The sequence below is a fragment of the Durio zibethinus genome, chromosome 18 (assembly GCF_047325235.1).
Source record: "Durio zibethinus cultivar Kanyao isolate XHJ-2024 chromosome 18, ASM4732523v1, whole genome shotgun sequence".
Taxonomy (NCBI): domain Eukaryota; kingdom Viridiplantae; phylum Streptophyta; class Magnoliopsida; order Malvales; family Malvaceae; genus Durio; species Durio zibethinus.
In genome coordinates, this window is record NC_143179.1 from 4,038,037 (window position 1) to 4,057,701 (window position 19,665).

Consider the following 19,665-nt stretch of genomic DNA (forward strand, 5'->3'; position numbering starts at 1 on the left):
CATTCATGGAACATTACGAGCTGCTGCCAGTGATGAAATATGTGAGCCCTCCAGCCGGAGAGAATGCAAATGTGCCTTGTACAATAAAATTTTCAGTCCACTGCTTTGTAGGATCAGATTGCAGGGCTTGAAATTTAAACCAAACCAGGACAAGCCCGGCCCATGAACAATTTTACAAAGCAAGATACATAAATATGGGAACAAAGCAATGGGATTGAAGCCCATTTGGGTCAAAACTGCATCTAATGGACCAATAAGAGAGGCCTAAACCTCAAAACTTGAGCCCACTAATAACATCTTCTTCTATAGGGAAACAACGGTTTAACAAATCGCTAATTAAAAAAAAAAAGCAGCTTTGCTACCGCGTCCAGCTACGCCCAACTCGGAGTCCGAGTTCGAGTCAAAGATTCATAAACTATAGCGGATTCGAAACAATGCAAAAGGGCAGCAAGGATCAGGAATCGAACAGTTTGAGAGCTTCAATTGAGATATTGAAGTCAATTTTAGATCAACAGGTTTCTCATTTTTCCAAAATTGTTAACCTTCTTTTTCTTATTTTTTATGGATGAATTTATTAATTTTCCCCAAATTTTATGACCTAATTGATAATACAGAATCAAAGAAAGGTTAGTCTTCTCAATGAATTACAAAATTTACAAGAGAGAATTAGAAAGGAAGGTGCTGATTCCAAAGTGCACCAATTCGTATCCCTTTTGGAGAAATTAAAGGTTTAAACTTTTTCCACTTATCAATTTATTGTTATTTATATATTAATATGCAATTTGAGAACAAAAAAAAAAAAAAACACATTTTTTTCTAACAAATGTAATAACTTTCAATAATAGTGCAGGTAATTCTGCATTTGTTTTTATTGGTTGGCAATTCGCAGTTATTATTCTTAAACGTTTTTTCAGACAATGGAAAGACAAGAATCTGAAATTCAGTCTGATTTTGATGCAAAACGTTCTTCATTGGAAGCTAAGGTTAGTGATTTGGAGGAAAAATTGGCAAATGGGTCTGACAGTGAGACGCTCTCTCATGGTTTAGATGATTCCATAAATGAATCATTGGAGAAGCTTAATTCAGCAAAGAAGGTAAAATATTTAAATTGTCATAGATTTTAATTCCTTTGTGTACAAATACTTATTAGCTATACTGGTATATTTTGGCCATAGGAATTTGCAGCTAGATTGAGGGCAATAGTTTCCGTAAAGCGCCAGCTGGATGATGTGCCCTCCCAGTCAGAACTCATCCAGTATGTTCACCTTTCTTTTCGTATTGCTTGCCAAGTTTTAGGCCTCAAAGACTTGCTTCAAAGACTTGATATTTTTTGGCTATCATTCATGAGTTGTTACACTCAATCCTGCGTAATCTGATGTTTTATGACTTGTAACTGTTAGAGCGTTTAGAGTTTAGGTCAGAAGACTATAGTTAAATTTTAGAAACAAATTCGACCAAATAGCTCTATGAAACTTTTCATTTTGTTTGTTATATATCTATTTTATCACTCAGCTCTGACAATGATTATCCATATGATCAATCTGGGTATAGTTCTGTAGAATGTAGATGACTCCTTATCATTGTCTCATTCCTTTGAGAAAATTGACAAAAAACTAAGACAACAATTGCTTTTTAAAATTTCATCTTCTTGCTTCTAGGGATCAAGTTTAATACCAGATGTTAATTCAGCCATCATTTGCAGGTACGAACACCGGTTTTCAGAGCTGAATGCTCATATTCAGGTGTGTGATCTTGACCTGGCTTGTTTTCAAACCTTTGCTTGACCTATTAATGCATTCTTATATTCAGCTAGCTCTATTAGTGCTAAAATTTTATATTTCCCTTTGCAATTGTAAAGGAAAAACTTCAACAAACTCGGAAATTCTATGCTACCTACAATGCACTTTTAGAAATTAAAGAGTTGATGCTAAAGGAAACATCCTTGCTGAATTCCATAACTTCACAGGTATAAGTCAAATGATTGAGATTTCTTTCATTTGTTATTTTTTTTCTTCTGGGTTATAATAAGTCACTTTTAGTTCCTTCATGCTTCTTTGCTAGCAATAAACTTAGGTACTTTTATCAATTTTAATTTCTGCTTCAGCTAATTTGCTTGATTAATTAGATGGAGAGTCTGATATTTGTCAAATGCAGTTTTTCTGTGATACTTTGTTGTTGCCTGCTAACATGAGGAAGATATTTAGCAGCTTCACTGATCTCTTTCAGTGGTTAGGAATTGGGTTGTTCTCATTTGCCACACTATGACTTAAAACATGAAGCAATTTCTTAAATGTCAATGGCAATATAAGCAACATGAATGCCATAACCTTTGACAGATACAATCACAATATTAAATAACATTAAGGAAATTGATATCAGCATTACAAAGTGGTAGTGGCATCTTTTTCTTTAATCCTGAAATGGTTTTGTTTTTGGTCATTGTTACTAACCATGCCGATGGTTACAGTAATTCTTTTTTTTTTCCACAGATGGTTAGAGTAATTCAGTTCAAATGATATTATAATATTCAGAATATACTTGAATGTAGTTCTTGACAACCCTAGTGCACTCTGGTTATTAGGTTTTGCCTCATTATATCAACCTGGCCTTGTCTTGTGATTGAATTAATTAGAACAGCATTCTTTAGGATTTCCCAATTTATCATAGTGAAATAGGCCTGGAATATCTGAAATATGCTACCATAGGCAATACCTTTACTGGAGCATTACGTAATATATAGTGTAGATAGTATATAGTTTATCACTATTGCTGACTTGTTTTATATTTACATCTGTGCAGTTTCAGGATGCCATTGCTAGCACTGCTGGTCGCATGAAATTACTTGAGTCCATGGAAGGAATTGTAAAGGGCAGCCAACAGGTAGTTGTTATCTTCCTTGCTAGCAAGTTGGAAAATAGCATAGATATATTTGCTTATTCTCATTTCAGTTGGTTGAACTATTCATTTGGTCATTGTACTAGTGCATCATTTTTTTTTGGCCAATAATAGTGCAAAGTGTTTGCTTCGACATTTACTTTGATATGGATTAATCAGACCCATGTACTTTGAAATTTAATGCAATAAAGTAAAATTGGCTAACACGGGCACATGGATGCCATTGCAAAGTTCAAATGGTGGTGATATGTGATACTTTCAACACATGGTAAAATACATCTGTCAGCACCCTATATCTAGTTGAGCATGTCTTGATTAATATAATAACCGAGGAATTGTACCTAAAAAATATAATAACCAAGGAAGAGATAAAGTTTTTTTACGGAAATCAACAAGGGAGAGAAAAAAATGACACTTAGAGAGAATGAAAGAGATCAAAATTCCTTCATTTTCCTCCGCTTTCCCATCAACCAAGCATCCATAACTCTTCCACCATCCAGAACTTGACAGAAGAGATGTTTTAAAAAAATTCCAAGCATGTGCCCAACAACCCAATGCCAAAACCAACTCCCACAAAAACCTTTCAAACCATGTCTCTAGCATTTAAACTTCACTTCATTGCCAAGGCTACCTCAACTTCAAGAAAAGCAATAGCTTCACTGGCATTAACACAAATCAATGGGGCCCATAGTTTGAGCCTTGTATTTAGCTTGTATGGTATAGAAATTTCATGGTGTTTTCATATTTTTGCCCTCCTATCTAGGCCTTACCCTTTATATTATATTGTTCAGAATGGAGGGAGAAAAGGCTCATATGGGCTTGAATTTCTACTGTAATCTAACAAAACTACCTTGCACATCCTTTGCACTTAGGTAGACTTATGTGCATGCTTTAAAAGGAAAAAGGTACAAAAAATATATGCCCTAATTAAGTCTGCATCTTTTCTTAATTCCTTTTTTTTTCTTAATTTTTTTATATGCAGTTTTTTCAATTGATAAAATAATTCCGTACTTGCATCTTTTGCATTAATAAGAAACGGGTTATGTTGACTTTCACTAAGGAAACTTAGAGCTATAGTTAGATTAAGATTGCTAATTATGGTAAAGATTTTTCTTGTGATACACTAGGCAATAAAATGGAGTGCAGTTTTGAAATTTTTTTGTCAAAACCATATATTCTCAAGTTCATAACTAGAATAAATATTTTTTTTATTGTTTATACTATCTTTTTCATATTTTGAGAAATTAGAAGCAAATATGGTCATTATTCGATTCCGAGTAATTTATAATTGCTCATTTAAATCATACCAAACATGGAACTTGTGCTTGATTAACTGAAATGAAAGAAAAGAAGTAGAATACAGAAACTAATTAAGGAGTTGAACCTACTTTGATGTTAAGGATGTTTTAAATTATTTGGAGGTGTACTCATGAAGCATTTGTTTTACAGAAGCTAGAAAAGGTGCAACTGGGACTTCAGGAAGAGCAGAAGGTTTCTGATGCTCTCAAAGATAGGTATACTGCTGCAGTAATGGAGCAAAGACGCTGCTATTCTCTCTTAAAAGCTTTTCAGGTAGGCAATGATGTCAATGATAATGGATATGAAAAAATTTTTCATTCATTCCAGAAAAGAAATGTGTTGAAATTGTTTCTGTAGTGGTTTTGGACCTAATTGGTGCAAGAATAGGGAGAACCGACTTCTTTTTAAATGAAACTATACTGTGTGCTAGTTCCGATGATCTAGTAGAACAATTGGGAATTTGAAAATTTTGAGCCTTGATGCTCTTGGGTCGCTCTTTAGCAGCATGGATGTCAACCTAGGCTGCATATTGATGACCTCATTTTTACTACTGGATGTCAGCCTCAGCTACATTATACATGAGTTAGTATTGAGGAGATAACGTGCTCATAATAAATTTTATGCCTTAGTCATCATTTGAGTTCAATAGAATGTAATCTAGCCCAGGCTCCAGCATCCTCTAGGAGCCTCGTACTCCATTTGGCAAAAGAAAAGGATTTGGTCTAGACTGGAAAACACTGGATTGTGCTTTTTTTGTCTGTGTTAAAACATATATTAAGCTTTAAGCTGAAGATATTATTTCACCAAACAGCATGATGCCTGGTCCCAAATATAAATATTGGTGTAGTGGCTTAAGTGAATATTGCATTTCCATGGCGGAATGATCATTGATGGATCATTGTAATTTTCATCAATATGCCAGGAGAGGTAGTTGGGGAAGTGATGAGATGAGGGGCATAGAAGTGATGAGTGTTCTAATGGTCCTCATTTGCTGCTTAACTTGGAATTTTGACATATAGCTTTCAATATTTCAGGAGGAATGTGCAAGGAATGAGAGACTTCGAAGGCAGACTTCTGCCTAACTTCAAGTTGACATGTGGAAGCATCATTTGTGCAGTCAAAGCCGCAAATCGCATGCCTGCTGGAAGTCTAAACGGGATTAATTAAGTGATTAACTTCGGAAATTGTTGGGTGGAGATCAAATTTTCCTCCCCAATCAAAAGCAAATTATCAAGCCTGCCACTGGTATACAGTTCTCTTGCATTTCATATAAAACTGATGATTCCACATTTGTGCTGCATCATCTCACCAAATTCCACACAAACATTTTTCACATGAATTGACACCACAATGACTGAGATATACCAATTCTCATTGTTAAATAGTTTGCTGATATTGCTGTTTAGAATTATTAGAAATTGGTATTTAGGGTGGCGCTATCACATCCATGTGTGAACTGTTAATACTACAGTTTTTTTTTTCTTTGATAATGTTAATATAAGAGTTAGAATGACAACCATAACATTATCCCCTTGCATTTTTTGTCTAACATCTGATAAGTTGTGTTCAGAGTTGTTATTAATGCTAGATAAGTCATTAGCTTACTGCATCATCGTCATAGTCATCGTCGTACTAATATTGAAAGCAAAGGAAGCTGGGATTTTTTTATTTTTTATTTTTGCATATTTAGGAATAAGCCACCACCATCAAGTCTATCACAAGCAAATGTTCAAACCAACCTTGACCCAAAGGCAAATAAACAAAAGAATAAACAAAAAGGTTTTTTCTTGAAATTCTGTCTTTTCCGTGACAAGCAATTTTTTGTATTTAAATTTTACATGGTTATAAATTAAAATTTTGAAAAGAATTCAAATAAAAAATACATAAAAAAATATCGTAAAAGTTTTTAGATAAAATGCAAATTTATTTCCGTACTTATGCGGGTGAGTCAAATTTACCATCATATTTTTAATTTTGAAACAAAATTATTATTATACTTTAAATTTTGAATCAATTAAAGATATTCAGTAAAAAATTATATTAGGAACGATTTTACAATTCAAAAAATAATTTCAAAAATGATACGACAAAAAAAATTATCGTGAAGCTAAATTATATTTTTTAATAAATATTAATAGTTCTTTCATTATGTATAAGCCTCGTTCAAACGGGTTAGGGGCATTGTTGGTATTTTAGAATTACAGATCTATACTTTTCTCCAATATCACTGAACTGTGCCCATATGAGGTTAATTGCCATGTTCGATTATGACCTTTTCCTTTTATTTTACCATATAAATTGAGAGAAGGATTTAATCAAAAGGAGTTGACAGTGACTGAATCAGCTATTAGCATTATGTACTTAGAGTTAAAAATTACTAAAAACGAATTTAAAATTTAACTTGATTTATGTAATTATTTTTATAAAAAAAATCTCACAGTTCAAATTTTATCACCTGTAACTCTCTCTCATTTGCAACTCTCTCTCATTTCCATGTTGCTGCGTGCTTTTATTAAAAAAAAAAAAAAACCTGAAAGCAAATTAAGAGCACATGAAAAGCTTAAAAAGGATCTACACCTGATGGTTGATTGATAATCCGATTGTCTACTCTACAAACAAGACAGTACTCTCCCCATCTCCCCCCAAAACCACACCCTCTCTTTACTTCTAAAAAATTTAATAATGATAATAATGCCAGAAAATTCAAAAAAAAAAAAAAAAGTTAAAGCTTTGATGACATAAACAAGAAATGGCTCGTTCTTCCTAATAAGCATGGCCAATAGATTTGAATCTATTCCGAACTTGCTTAAACTTTATACGTCTCTTATATCTTCAGTAGTAGGTTCTGCTGCTTGAACTGGATTTCTTGCATCTTTCGTACTAACAACAATGCCTTGAGGAACCCCTACATTTTAGAGAGTGATGAACACCATAAGCATACTAAACTAGAGCATTTCTTATCGATTGCAGAATTATATTTGAATCCGGGGCAGATTGCATTTATGTGTTCATGAATGACAATTTCATTAAAAAAACAAAAAAAGGGTAACTAATTGGGAGTTGGAGAGACAATAGAACATTTATTCTATGTCATGCTAGGGAAAACCACTAAAACATACTGATGCAACCCAAACGGAAACCAATAAACTACGTATCAACGGAGGAAGTAGAAGGATCACCTGTTTGTATTGAGATTCGTTCGCCGGAACCAGTTCCTTGACTAGTATTACCAGCAACAGCTATCCTCCCCCGAAATTCCCGTGAGAAAGCCATGCTACCCACTCCTTCAGGTTCCCCACTGGGTGAATAATTTTCACTAACTGGCCTCACAGCAGATTTAGGAGAGTAGGTTGTCGACCAAGATCCTCCGTTTGATCCAGCTAATGCCATTATGACATCTGCCTGAAATGACCATGCAGCAAACAGTGGTCATGACCAGAAATGTATGTTGAGAAATTCATGGCACTAAAAACCTGACATAATATAAGACATTAAAAAAACCCAATGAAAGCTTTAAAGAGAAATGGAAAAAAACAGAAAAGTAAAAAGAACTGGAGCATGGACACGTTAAATTTCAATACTTCAAAGCAGTAACATATGGTAACAAGTAGGTACTGTAGAAAGGCCTAATTCATGTGTTTAACTCAAAGACGGTATCACAGGAAGCTTTGGGATTTCATTAACCTGTTGTTTAGTAAGAACTAGAATTGTTTATGGGTCGGCACCGCTTTGGTACCTTAAAATGCAGCTATTTCTTTATTCACAAAAAAAACAAAAATGTGCTTAAATAAAAAGCTTTTTTTTTATTACCAAAATAATAAAATGCAAAGAAATAACATTAGAAGTGGATTAGAAACATCTGCTTCCACGTTCTAAGTGACTCATTTAGTACGGAGTACTGACATCATTCCTGAAGATAGATGCTCAACAATGTTTTATGAGAAACAAAGAGCTACTTGCCACCTATATCAAAGCACAGTCATTTTTTAAATAAAACAGTACTCTGTCCTGTGACAATTAAAATTTGAACAGGAAAGTAACTATAATGACGGATGTTCAAGCCCCTATAAACAACATTCCTCCTGTATGAAGAAAGTTGAAGGATCATAAATGTCTCAAACAAAATCTCTTAGGATTATGCATAGCCATCAAACATCACAGTTGAAGCGGTGAACAGAAGTGTAGCTGAAAATCAACCCTCTCCGAGCATCAAAACCTAAAATCATAAAAAGAATTTTGGTTTCCCATAGCTCAAATACCGGAGACTTATAGCTCCAAGTGGAGCTCAACACAGTGACTAGTAGACGTGATGTTTCACCCATAGCAAAAACCAATGAGAAACAACATGGTATAACTGACAACATAACACCAGTCGAATAACTCAAATGAGCAGAATTATCAAAAGTTGCATGCAATTACAATCTTAATTAAAATCTTCTAAACAAACAAATGATATCAGGCATTCAAGACAAACTAACCTTTTCCATAAAAGAACATAACTGACTCCCAAAAAACAGAAAATGGAATCCTACTTTTTATCACCCCAAAAGAGAGCAGAGGGATTAATTCTAGTTAAGACAACTTAAAACTGATATAGCCATGTGTTCTTTAAGGCAATTCTCCAATGATTTGGCAACAGTATCTCAAAGACAAAAAATTGAGTGAAAAAAGAAACAAAGTGGAAGAAACTTAGGAAAATCTTGGCTGCATTAAAATTCAGAAGTCCACAACAATCTTCAGTTCTCGAGTCAAAGTCTCAATTTCTCAATAATCAGAGGTAACTGGCAGGTCTTCAAAAGAACTATATATATGAGCTCATGTTGTACCCTAGTTTATTGCCCACATTATTAAATCCTTGATGGTTGTAAAATCAACATATATAGAGCCCAAATAACAATGCCCTAATTTTCTAATTTCCACCACAAATAAGTAAACTTAAAACTAAGGCAGCAATCCTCTATAAAATAGCCTTAATGGTAAGCATATGTGATGCATCCAGGGAACATTGATAGCTCCATTTCCTAGAGTAATCAACTGCAAACACTCCATTTCCTAGGTTATGAAGCAGCAACGTGAACAGGAGCTTTACTCCACTCCAATATCATGTTTAAGTAAAAGAACTCCTGAATATAAATGTCAGGCTTCTGAATTTGGAAATTTTGTTTTGTTAGTGCCCCTATATTGGTAAAAAAACAGTATTCTATCATTTGAACAAGTTGGCCACATTCTGTCACCCTAAACCAGCCACTTGAATCAACAAATATTCCAGACAAAGGAGCATATCACAGGTTCATTTCTGCTTCTTTTCTGCAAGCCATTGTGGATATCAGAAGAATCCACTGGCTATCTCATCTAATGCTTCTGAAAACATGACTACATATCAAACTTTGAGAAAACTTCTAAGCTTCAATAAATGGAGTTAAGTTAGTGATGCAGGTCTAACCTCTCGTTATATTCTATATGGTGTTAAGCTCAATGTCCTCTCGTGCAAGACACTGACTCAATCAGCAACAGAGAAATTTGAAACTTAGTTGCTTTTGCAATTCTATGGATTACCTGATATAACTGCAATATCAACTTAGCCTAGGCGATCTAGACCTAAATATTGAATTAGATGAAAAACTTGAATAAGATATAGCATTTATAAGCATGCACAGCAAGCTTTATAGAAAACAATTGAAATTGAAAAACTTGAGGTCCATTGGCAAATAAGAAAGCCAACCTTGTTCGGATGGACGTCATCAAAAACATGAGCCTGGCCAGCATAAAATATGGTCATTTGTCTGCTGGCAGATGTCAATCCCTGTTGACTGTCAGCACAATAGAAAATACAGCAATCATTATCTGTATCTTTTTCTTATCAAAGCAAAACAACCAAAAACAAGAAACAAAGAATATACTAAATTCACCTTGGAGGAACTGAAGACTCTGGATCTGAAATATGAGCCCCAGATTTTGGCCTGTCCCCACTTCGCATTACCCCAGATGAGTTTTTTTCAGTGGGAACACCACTAGCATTAATAGAACTCAAAATTCCAGGGCCTTTAATTCCAGTTCTAGATCCTTCGTCAGCAGCCGAGTGAGAGATAACAGAAGGACCAACATTTATATCCTTGAACCTGTTGGAAGATATTTGATGCACAAAAGGCACAAAGTGCCCACCACGTGAAGCATACTGAACTGCAGAGCCTATCATGGGGATAGACCGCTCACATTTGGATGCACTGCCTTCGAGTCTGCTACCAGTGGGAGGCTGTAATATGAGAGATGCAGAAGAAGGCCTCATTGACTGCATACCAAGGAACACTTCATCCTCGTTGGACCTTTTAGGTCGCTCTCCCCCGGCCCCATCATGAAGCATCTGAATAAAAATACATTGAAAAGCATTTAGTAAATGTAAATGACTAATAACAACTTAGAGAAGAGAGAGGTAAAACGTGATCACATCATAACAAATACCTTCATCAAATGCAAGCTCTCAACAGATTCATGACCCATAAAGGCCGAATCTGAATTACTTCTCTTACTTCCTACCAATCTATAGCTTATTTCTGGCCCAGATATTTCATTCCTTGGACCATAGTATGGAATGCCCTCGAGATGATTCCCAACCTGTCTTTCTGCTAATTAATGAGAAAATGAATCAAACTTTAATTGTCATGGGTAGAATCCCAATTCAGAAAACATAGGTACTTTCAAACATCTTGCCGATCTCAGCGGTACAATAAAAGGAGACAAGCATGAAGATTAGGTATGTTAACATACTGAAGTAAAAAAGCAAACCATGCTGAGCAAATGTACAACAGCTAGCGGCATGGAATGCTGAATTATATATTGCAATTTCATAATGAGATGTTTCTGAGGAAAAACAAAAATTTGTAGAATAGACGCATCATCGCCTTCTACCCACAAGAGACGAAAAAATCAGGTAAAGAACTAAGACATTGCACAGCAGCATTGAGTAGATAAAGTCATTACACACCATAAAGGTCGAACCTACCGTTGAAAAAAAAAAAAAGATAGAAGCAGACATAAATTAGAGAACTTAAAAATTCTCCCCTGAAAGTGGAACCATATCCCCTTATTTTACATAGCTATCTATCCCAGAGTAAAATAAGGAACAAATTATTAGACAAAATAAAGCATGGAGAGAAAAGGGATGACCGGGGGAGCTAAACCCCATTGCAGACCTCACAAAAACTAATCCATTATAGAAACCAACCCCAACCATGAGAGTATGACTTGCTACTTCAACAGCTAAATCAAGCATTTTAAGCCTCAAGCAGAGACCAAAACCTAAAATTACCCATCAAACTATACGACAAGAATCATACTTTCCGCATTCCGTCATTCTCCGATGAGCTATTATACTCTGAGTTCTTCACATGAAAACCACTCATCAAAAACAACAAGGGAAAAAAAATTTAAATACAAACCCAAGTGAAGAGGCTGAAAACTAGAAGGAGAACACCCACATTTACACTACAGCTTTGAAGAAAATGAAAAAAAAAAATACTTCAAGGGAAAGAAAGAGAAACTAACCGGAACCGAGATCAGAGGTGGAAGAGATGGGCCCACGGCCAGCACCACCACCGCCAGAAGAAGCTCCAACAGAGGCTGAAGCAGAAGGGGAAGCCTCTGAAATCCTTGCATCAGTGGCCTTAGGGGCTACAACGAAAGGGGAATCAGTAGCTTTCATGCCCAAGAAATCATGAAACATTGTTGGCTTTACTTGTTGGTGATGTTGCAAATAATTTGAAGTGTTGTTAGTGTTGCCATTGTTGGTGTTGGTAGTTTTGCTTTGTTGAGCCATTTTCAGTACGGTCATTTCATCTCCACATCATCATTCTTCTGCTGTTGCTGCTCCACCATAGCCTAGCTTCTCACTTCCCTCTCAAACTCTTTTGTTAAAAAGAGAAAACAAAAACTGAGAAAAGAGAGCACGATTTTAAAAAAATAAAAGAGAGAGAGAGAGAGGGTGACAAACTCCGAATCAAAGTCTTTTTAAGAGGAATGAACAGGGAGAGAGAAAGAGAGCATTAAAAAGCAAAAGGTTCTCCCTTTTTTGGGGGTTGTTCTCTCAGTTTTAATGGGGGGCATTTTTTTTTCTCTCTCTCTCTCTGATCAGTGTTCGAATGTTGGGTTGTCTTATTCTACAGAACAGGTGTTTTTGTTTTTGTTGCTGTTTGTGTTCGTAGTTTCAGTTGTTCTTGCATTACGAGAGAAGTGCGGTGAAGTGAAATTGAAGGTGACAATTTTAACCGTATCTAACGGACAATTCGATTTTTTATTCGAACAAAGATGAAAATAAATATTATATTATCGATACGAAATAAATATAATTTTAAATTTTTATTAAATGCTGAGATAGTGATAAATAATATAGTATTTATTTTATATTTATATTTTATATATTTTTCTATATATTTAATAAATAAATTTTTATTAAAAAATTTATTAATATATATTTACAATAAATTATCTAAATATATAAGATAAAAATAAAAAATATATTTTTTATTTTTTATTTTTTATTTTTTTAATAATTAAGTCTTCACATTCATTTAATATTCGTGAAATCGAAAATAAAAATAAATTAAAATTTTAATAAAATATAAATTTTAAATTTTAAAAATAAAAATAAAAATATTTTATTTTACTCCTATCCTATCCATTCACATTTTTAAACGAAATACGAGGTTGCCGTGGGGAGTTTGATAACTTTGATCTTTGGTTTTTTCTTTTTTTTTAATTTTTATTGGGACCCATACTTCTTGAGAATTGTGCAATCACACCCCACAAAGATTTTGTTTTAATTGAAAGGTGGTAAAAGAAGGATATAGCAGGGTGTTTATTGCAATTTGCAACTCTTTTAACACATTTAAAAAGATATGGATATGTAGCACTATTTAAAATTAGTTAAATATTATTCTAAGAAAAAACTTTATATTGAATGTATTATTTTTATCAAATTTAATAAAAAATAATGCATTAATTATAAATTTATTTTTTAATATATAAGCTTAAGTAGTATCACTAAGTATTTTTTTTTTTAAATATTTATCACTTGAACTAACATCCATTAGCGATTCAAACGACATTTGTGGATGGAAGTGTTTACTGTAAATTCTTGCAAATGAAAGGATTGGAAGGCAAAAACCAAAAAACACAAGGGTTAGCAACTATTGTAAAAAAGTGAAAATTTATAGGGGGAGTGAAAAGCAAGATGGGAAGTGGAGGGTTAGAGAGCAAAACACGTGCAACGGAGGATTTGTTGGGCAAAAGGTCAAAAGGTGCGCCAATAGGGAAAGAGAGAGGACTGCGGGGTGGAATATTGGGGCATCGATTCTCTTTCAACTACATTTGACTGCTCTCATTATTAGGTGTGAAAAAGAATCGAAAATTTTAAAAATTGATTTAAAATTATAGAATTTAATTTGGTTTGAATTAATTTTTTTATTTGGTTTAGATTAAATTTAAATATTAAATTAAATCAAATTTTAAATAAAAAATTAAAATAATTAAATTGAATTAAATTTTATTTTGTTTAGTTTTTATATATTTTTAAATTTTTTATAAAATAAAAATAAAAATTTTATATCAAAATCTACTTGAATATATAAAAATTAAAAAATTAATAAACCAAACAAAATTAAATCAATAAAATTTAATTTAATTTAAATAAAAATATTTTTAAAATTTAAATTAAATTTTAAATTTTTATAATATTATATAATATTTTAAAAATTAAATCAAATTGGATTTGAACCAAACCATTATTACTTCTGCCCACCGTCATTTCCATTTGCTCTTCTTCGCCCTCTCACCGTCCTTTTCCCACTTGGCCCGCGTGTAAAGCATTTCACTTTCCTCTTAATAAGTTAATTCTCCACTCAAAATAATTAAAAATATAAACATTTCTAAAAAAAATAGTTTTTTGAAGTGAAAAAGATTTTTAAATTTGGTTTTGTATTTTTTTTTTTTTAGGTTTAAGTAATTTTATTTACACCAATTTAACCAATTCATAAAAAATTATACTTTTTCATGATTTTCAAATAAATTTGAATTCAAAAAAAAAAAATTGCTGAATCAAAATCCATTATTCTTAAAAATATTTTAGATAATATAAGCAGGTTGCTCAATTTTCAGAAAAATTATCATATTTTTGTGAGATAATGCACTCAAATTTAACATTAATAAGAGGTGTCAGTAATTCCAATTCAAGAGCATGTACTATTAAAACTAAACATCTTGAATCTTAATCATCAAATTAAGTCTCCATTTTTAATCTTAATTTACTTTCTCATTCTCGACACTTTACGCTTTAATTATGGATTATTAGGAGCTAAAATGATTTACATAGTGAAATTTATTGAATATTGAATATGAATTGAGTTAAAATTGTTATACCTATCTTTATGAGGGTTATTATAAGATTTTTTTTTTATAAATATTGTAGAATAATAGAATAATAGGTTGTAAGTATTGAATTTTAAAATTTAGATTTATTAAATTTATTTTTTAAAAATAATTATATAAATTAATTAAATTTAAAAAATTTAATATGTAACTAATAATAATAATATATTAAAAAGACTATTAATTTTCATCTCTTGACATAAGCAACTTTTTTTCCTTTCTATAACATTTGAGACATATGAATGTAATGTAACATATATAATATTTTTCATCTTTATTTTCAAAATTTTATATTATATTCATTCTTGTATTCATATCTAATAAATATTTTAAATTTATTTTTATCTTCATCTCTGTTAGTATTTAATAGGAATGAGACTCATACTCATAGTTTTTTTAAAAAATAAAAACTAAAATTTAGTTTTTTAGTTTTTTATTTTTATCTTATATATTTATATAATTTTTATAAATATATATATATTAATATATATTTTTAAAATAAAAGGATATTACTTTTAATTAATCAAAATAATAATTTAAATCATTTAATTAAAACTTATTTACTAAATACATATATAAATATTTATATATATGTAAGATTTAATAAGAGTGCGATATTGATATTATATTACCTATTTTCGTATCCAATAAAAAAATTTAAATTTTTTTCTATCCCATAATAATAATAATAATAATAATATTTATTTTCATCTTTATTCGTATCCAATAAAAAAATTAAAATTTTCATTAAATATGAGTAAAATTGATATTCTTATTGGGACATCTAAACTTATTGCCAAGATTTTTGAAAAAAAAAAAAAAAAAAAAACCCTGCTTGCTAAGATGCTTTTGCTGCAATTTTTTCTTCAAGATTTGAGGCAGGGAAAACAGAAAGCGACACCTCTATTTCTATCAATCTATTTTTACCATTTGAGTCACAGAACTGTTACTTTCAGTTTTCGACATTCGAAACATCAAATATGCTGAAATGCCGTTGTTACTCACATCACAGATTACAACCTTTCCCTTCTTTTCGCGTGCTGAATTCTTCATTGCTTTTTTCATGTAATTAAGTTTCAAATCATCATCTATTATTTACTATTCTGAACCCAAGTGCCCAACTTTTTTTTTTTTAACTAATTATATATATTTTTTGGGGTTAATGTATGATTTTGACTTTGAATTATATTATTTTTTATTATTTGATATCTCAACTTTATCTTCGTCAAATATTTTGTCTCACGTATTAATTTTGTTAACAATAAGTTGGTGTGGTAAAAAAAATATTCAGAAATATTATTTTGTTTTAAATGAATCATGAATTCAATCTTGATCCAATGGTTCAAAAATAATATAAGAGATACACTAACATTAGTGGATCTTTCAATTATTATTTTAATTTAAATTAATTATGAATTTAGTTTTAATTCAAGGATCTAAAAAATAAGAGTTATAATTAATGTAAGTATATTTATATATTTGGGTTATTTGTTAATTATTAAGTAAGATCACAAATGCAGGACATGAACCGGAGATCTTTCTGTCATTATCACCCATATCATCTCAGCTAAACATAGTGATTACTACATTTGCCTGTAAATTGCAAGTGAAAGGAGGAGAAAGAAAAATGATCGAGCTCGGTTTGTCATTGTCTTAATTTTAAGCCAATTTGCTCTACAACCTGATCTCTCTCAAACCAAATCTCAAAAGCATCACATGTAACATCTACACTATACAATCCAATCCATGACAATCAAATTCCAACTCAACTATGACAAATTATTTGGGAGAAGATATCATTAGTCCATAATTGCTCATTACAAGTAAAAAAGTCGAATCCAAATGGTACAATGAGGGTGTCCATAAATGAAAAAAAAAAACAAATTTTACTTGAATATTCTCAAAATTTTTTTAAATATTATTTTCGTTGATAAATTTAATAAATTTATGACTAATTATATTTATTATAAATGATCAAACTCATAAAATCATAAAATCAGATTAGATGATACAGAGAATCAGTGATGTGAGTACCAAAAAATAATCAGTGATGTGATTCACATGGCAATCAAAACCCACCGATATTATGCCATCATATCTTGAATTGAAGGAACAAGTTACCGCATAATGTGTAAGCAGTTGGTGTTTCTTACACCCCTCAAATATTCCCGTGTGGGCCATACGTTTTGCAGAAGTCTTGCAATGGATCAGATTCCTTCTCAGACCCCACATCCATCATGTATTAAATACTCCAAATTTCGCCTCGGAGTGTGCTGCAGCAGATACGTGAAGTTAATGAAAGTGATTCATGGTCATGAAATGAGAAATAGAGTTATAGCAAATTCAAGGAAACGAAGATGTAATCATGAGGAGATGCAATGAAATATGATTCAACACTGAACATGTAATTATTTTTAAAAAATAATATTTAATATATTTATAATTTCATAAACTTTTTTGTAAAAAAAAAAAATTCTGTTTTTTGCAGTTGCATTTAGCATAACAAAAACTCACTTGATACAATAAACACATAATCTGTCAAAGACGCAATGCAGATGCGAAGTAAAACCAGCTTCCTATGCCCAATTTCTGGCAATTGTACTGAAGATATTTGCTAAAAATCACCTGAGACTAAGTACTCCCTGCCAAAGAAATTATTTAGTCAGGTCAGGTTGTCCTTTTGTTGAGCCAAAGTCTGAGAAAGAACAGAACAATTCCTTCATCAGATAACCTTTCCTCCAAAAAGGGTCCATGGAGCAAGGATAATTCATATGGAGCAGACATTAGGGTCCATCATGTTGAGGATGTAACGTAGGTACATGTTTTGTCTATATAGGGCCAAAATTTGAAGAGACCTAACTACTTTGAGCATGTTATGGGGCCAAAGTTTTACAAAGCAAAAGCAAGCAAATAATTCTAGTATTTAATGCGTATAACAGTTAGGAAAGAAATCAGAAGAATTGAAACCTCACCGACTGATTATGCGGTCCAAGCTTTAAAAGAAAGCACAACTGTTTGATATGCAGTTTTAGTCCCGTTTTGTTAAGGTGGGAGAAGGAAAAAAAAATATTGGATACAATGTAAATGAGTTTTTTAATTTTATAAATGAGATTAAAAAATTATAAATATCTTTTTTTTAATTAATTTTTTATTTTTTAAATATATGTTAAAAAATATATGTTATTTTATTAATTCCACTTGTGGTATTTAAAAAATTATATTATCAATGTATTTAATAATGACTTAGTATTTGATAATTTCTCGGAAAAAAATTCAAATACATAAATAACATAATTATGCAATTTAGAATAATCAAGTATAATTTATATTTTATCTGAATTCCACATGCAGTAGTTTTTCTCAAGTCATTATTCAGCTTTTGTGTTGCATTCTAAATCCAAATATATTCAGAGATTGCTAAGTTACCATACTACACTTGATGCTCAAAATGACGAATCAACCGTTCGGTGAGGGAAGAGAGGTTTGGGAGAATTTAAAACCTTGTAAACAGAAAAAACAATGGCTTCCCTGAACTTAACTACCATAACTCCCCAAGTACAACCAACAGGATTCTCGTTGAACAACAACAGTTACAGGAACCTAACTTAGAAGAGACATGTTTCTGTTACACTGGCAACGAGTTCTCCTGAAACCAGTTCACTAACTACATCCGGAAGTCCTGAAATCGAGCTGGAATTTTATTGGGGTACTGTATTTACATGAAAAAAGATGAACCCTTTTTTTTTACTGAAGTTTTGGAGTGTTGATTTTTTATATTGGTTAAATGTGGCAGCCGAATCGAGGAAGTGATGGGTCGTATCAAGAGGATAAAGCTAAAGCAATAAGCGGAGAAAAGTTGCTGAGGAACATCATGTTGGATAACAAGATTGAGCTTTATGCTGCCAATGTAAGTTGCTTTAAGAAATGGAAACTTTTATTTGGCTTTTGTAACTTTTTTTAATGTTCCCAAGTTGAGATTTGAGATTAGGGAAAAGTAATGAACTGTGGAGGTGGTGGAAGCTGTGGAACTTGCGTTATGGAGTTATGAAGAAGCTTAACGTGGGTTCTTTTATTTTTATTAAAGCATCAAATTTTTATCAGAATATGTTTGTGATCTCTTTGATATTCTTTGCAGATTGTTGATAGGAAAGATCTTTTGAATGAAACAACCAATACAGAATTTCGATATCTCAACAAGGCATGCTTTCTTCTCTCAGTATATTTCTTTTCATATTCTTCATATACATCAAATTCAAAAGTCAGATCACATTTACTAACCATTTGTGGTTTAAACACCTATCATTCAAAACAGACACTCTTACATGATTATATATATATATATATATTAAAATCATACGATTATAATTTTAACAAAAAATCGCATATAAATTTATTAGGAGAACTCCGGCAAGGTATGTCGCAGAACTATTTTATTGCCGCTGTCTCTTCCCTGCAATGGTGGGAGTATGCTATATATATTGCTCCTACCATGAAATTGGTACATGGATAGATTGATGATTTGAAAGCCATTCATATGCACACGTCGGTGCGTTGGGAGCCCTCTCTGAAAGAATTCGAACTTGAATTTAAGTCCCTATTTAAAACAATTAATGCTAACTTTTATGCATCAAACCTAGCACAAGTAAAAATTAAGCATGTCTATCGTTTTGAGTTAGACATGTATGGCAATGGCATAAATACTTTTTTTTTGTTCCATGGAATGGCAAATGTGTTTCCAATAAGATGTTAAGGTTTAAGATGTTAGAGTTTAAGGTTTAGGATAATGAACTTCAAAAAATTAATTACATGAATGATTAATATGTACGATTCTTAAATTTTCACATATTTAAAACAAAAGAAAGTAGAAATATTTTTAAAAAATTATTTGCAGTGGTTTGGTTTAAGTGCTTAGACAAACCCAAATTTTTGAGTGATACAATGTTAAATAGGAGATCTAATGATTTTCTATCTTTGAAATTGTTTGTTGGTTTAAGGTCATTGTTCAAAGGCTGCCCCAATGGAAGAAGTATGAAGAGATGCATAAAGTGACTG

The 19,665-nt window shown here is 31.9% G+C and overlaps 2 protein-coding genes across 5 annotated transcripts; one reads left to right on the plus strand and one right to left on the minus strand.

Moving 5' to 3' along the window:
• Positions 1-323: 323 nt before the first annotated feature.
• Positions 324-5,731, plus strand: LOC111298986 (paramyosin-like protein). 3 transcript variants are annotated; one of them, XM_022893804.2, is made up of 9 exons: positions 325-515; positions 615-728; positions 915-1,094; positions 1,176-1,255; positions 1,703-1,742; positions 1,859-1,966; positions 2,800-2,880; positions 4,345-4,467; positions 5,229-5,731. In XM_022893804.2, the coding sequence occupies exons 1-9, from the start codon at positions 435-437 to the stop codon at positions 5,274-5,276; spliced, it is 855 nt and encodes a 284-aa protein (XP_022749539.2). In that variant the 5' UTR covers positions 325-434; the 3' UTR covers positions 5,277-5,731. The 3 variants fall into 3 exon arrangements, with proteins under 3 accessions (XP_022749542.2, XP_022749541.2, XP_022749539.2); XM_022893807.2 differs by lacking the exon at positions 615-728 and having other exon boundaries at positions 324-515; XM_022893806.2 differs by lacking the exon at positions 1,859-1,966 and having other exon boundaries at positions 324-515; positions 5,229-5,411.
• Positions 5,732-6,726: 995 nt separating this feature from the next.
• On the minus strand, positions 6,727-12,475 carry LOC111300286 (protein TIFY 8). Of its 2 annotated transcripts, none has more exons than XM_022895921.2 (6): positions 11,737-12,475; positions 10,654-10,814; positions 10,104-10,555; positions 9,917-10,004; positions 7,374-7,596; positions 6,727-7,099 (listed from the first exon to the last, which is right to left on the minus strand). In XM_022895921.2, the coding sequence occupies exons 1-6, from the start codon at positions 12,020-12,022 to the stop codon at positions 7,008-7,010; spliced, it is 1,302 nt and encodes a 433-aa protein (XP_022751656.2). In that variant the 5' UTR covers positions 12,023-12,475; the 3' UTR covers positions 6,727-7,007. The 2 variants fall into 2 exon arrangements, with proteins under 2 accessions (XP_022751656.2, XP_022751655.2); XM_022895920.2 differs by having other exon boundaries at positions 6,757-7,099; positions 10,654-10,817; positions 11,737-12,316.
• Between the last annotated feature and the right edge of the window lie 7,190 nt (positions 12,476-19,665).

Coding starts and splice junctions, on each gene's coding strand:
- LOC111298986 (XM_022893804.2), top strand. CDS start 435: ATGCAAAAGGGCAGCAAGGATCAGGAATCGAACAGTTTGAGAGCTTCA. Junction 1,095..1,175: donor AGCTTAATTCAGCAAAGAAG/GTAAAATATTTA, acceptor TTTTGGCCATAG/GAATTTGCAGCTAGATTGAG. Junction 1,256..1,702: donor TCCCAGTCAGAACTCATCCA/GTATGTTCACCT, acceptor CATCATTTGCAG/GTACGAACACCGGTTTTCAG.
- LOC111300286 (XM_022895920.2), bottom strand. CDS start 12,022: ATGACCGTACTGAAAATGGCTCAACAAAGCAAAACTACCAACACCAAC. Junction 7,597..9,916: donor ATGACGTCCATCCGAACAAG/GTTGGCTTTCTT, acceptor TGGTCATTTCAG/GCAGATGTCATAATGGCATT. Junction 7,100..7,373: donor ACGAATCTCAATACAAACAG/GTGATCCTTCTA, acceptor TCTAAAATGTAG/GGGTTCCTCAAGGCATTGTT.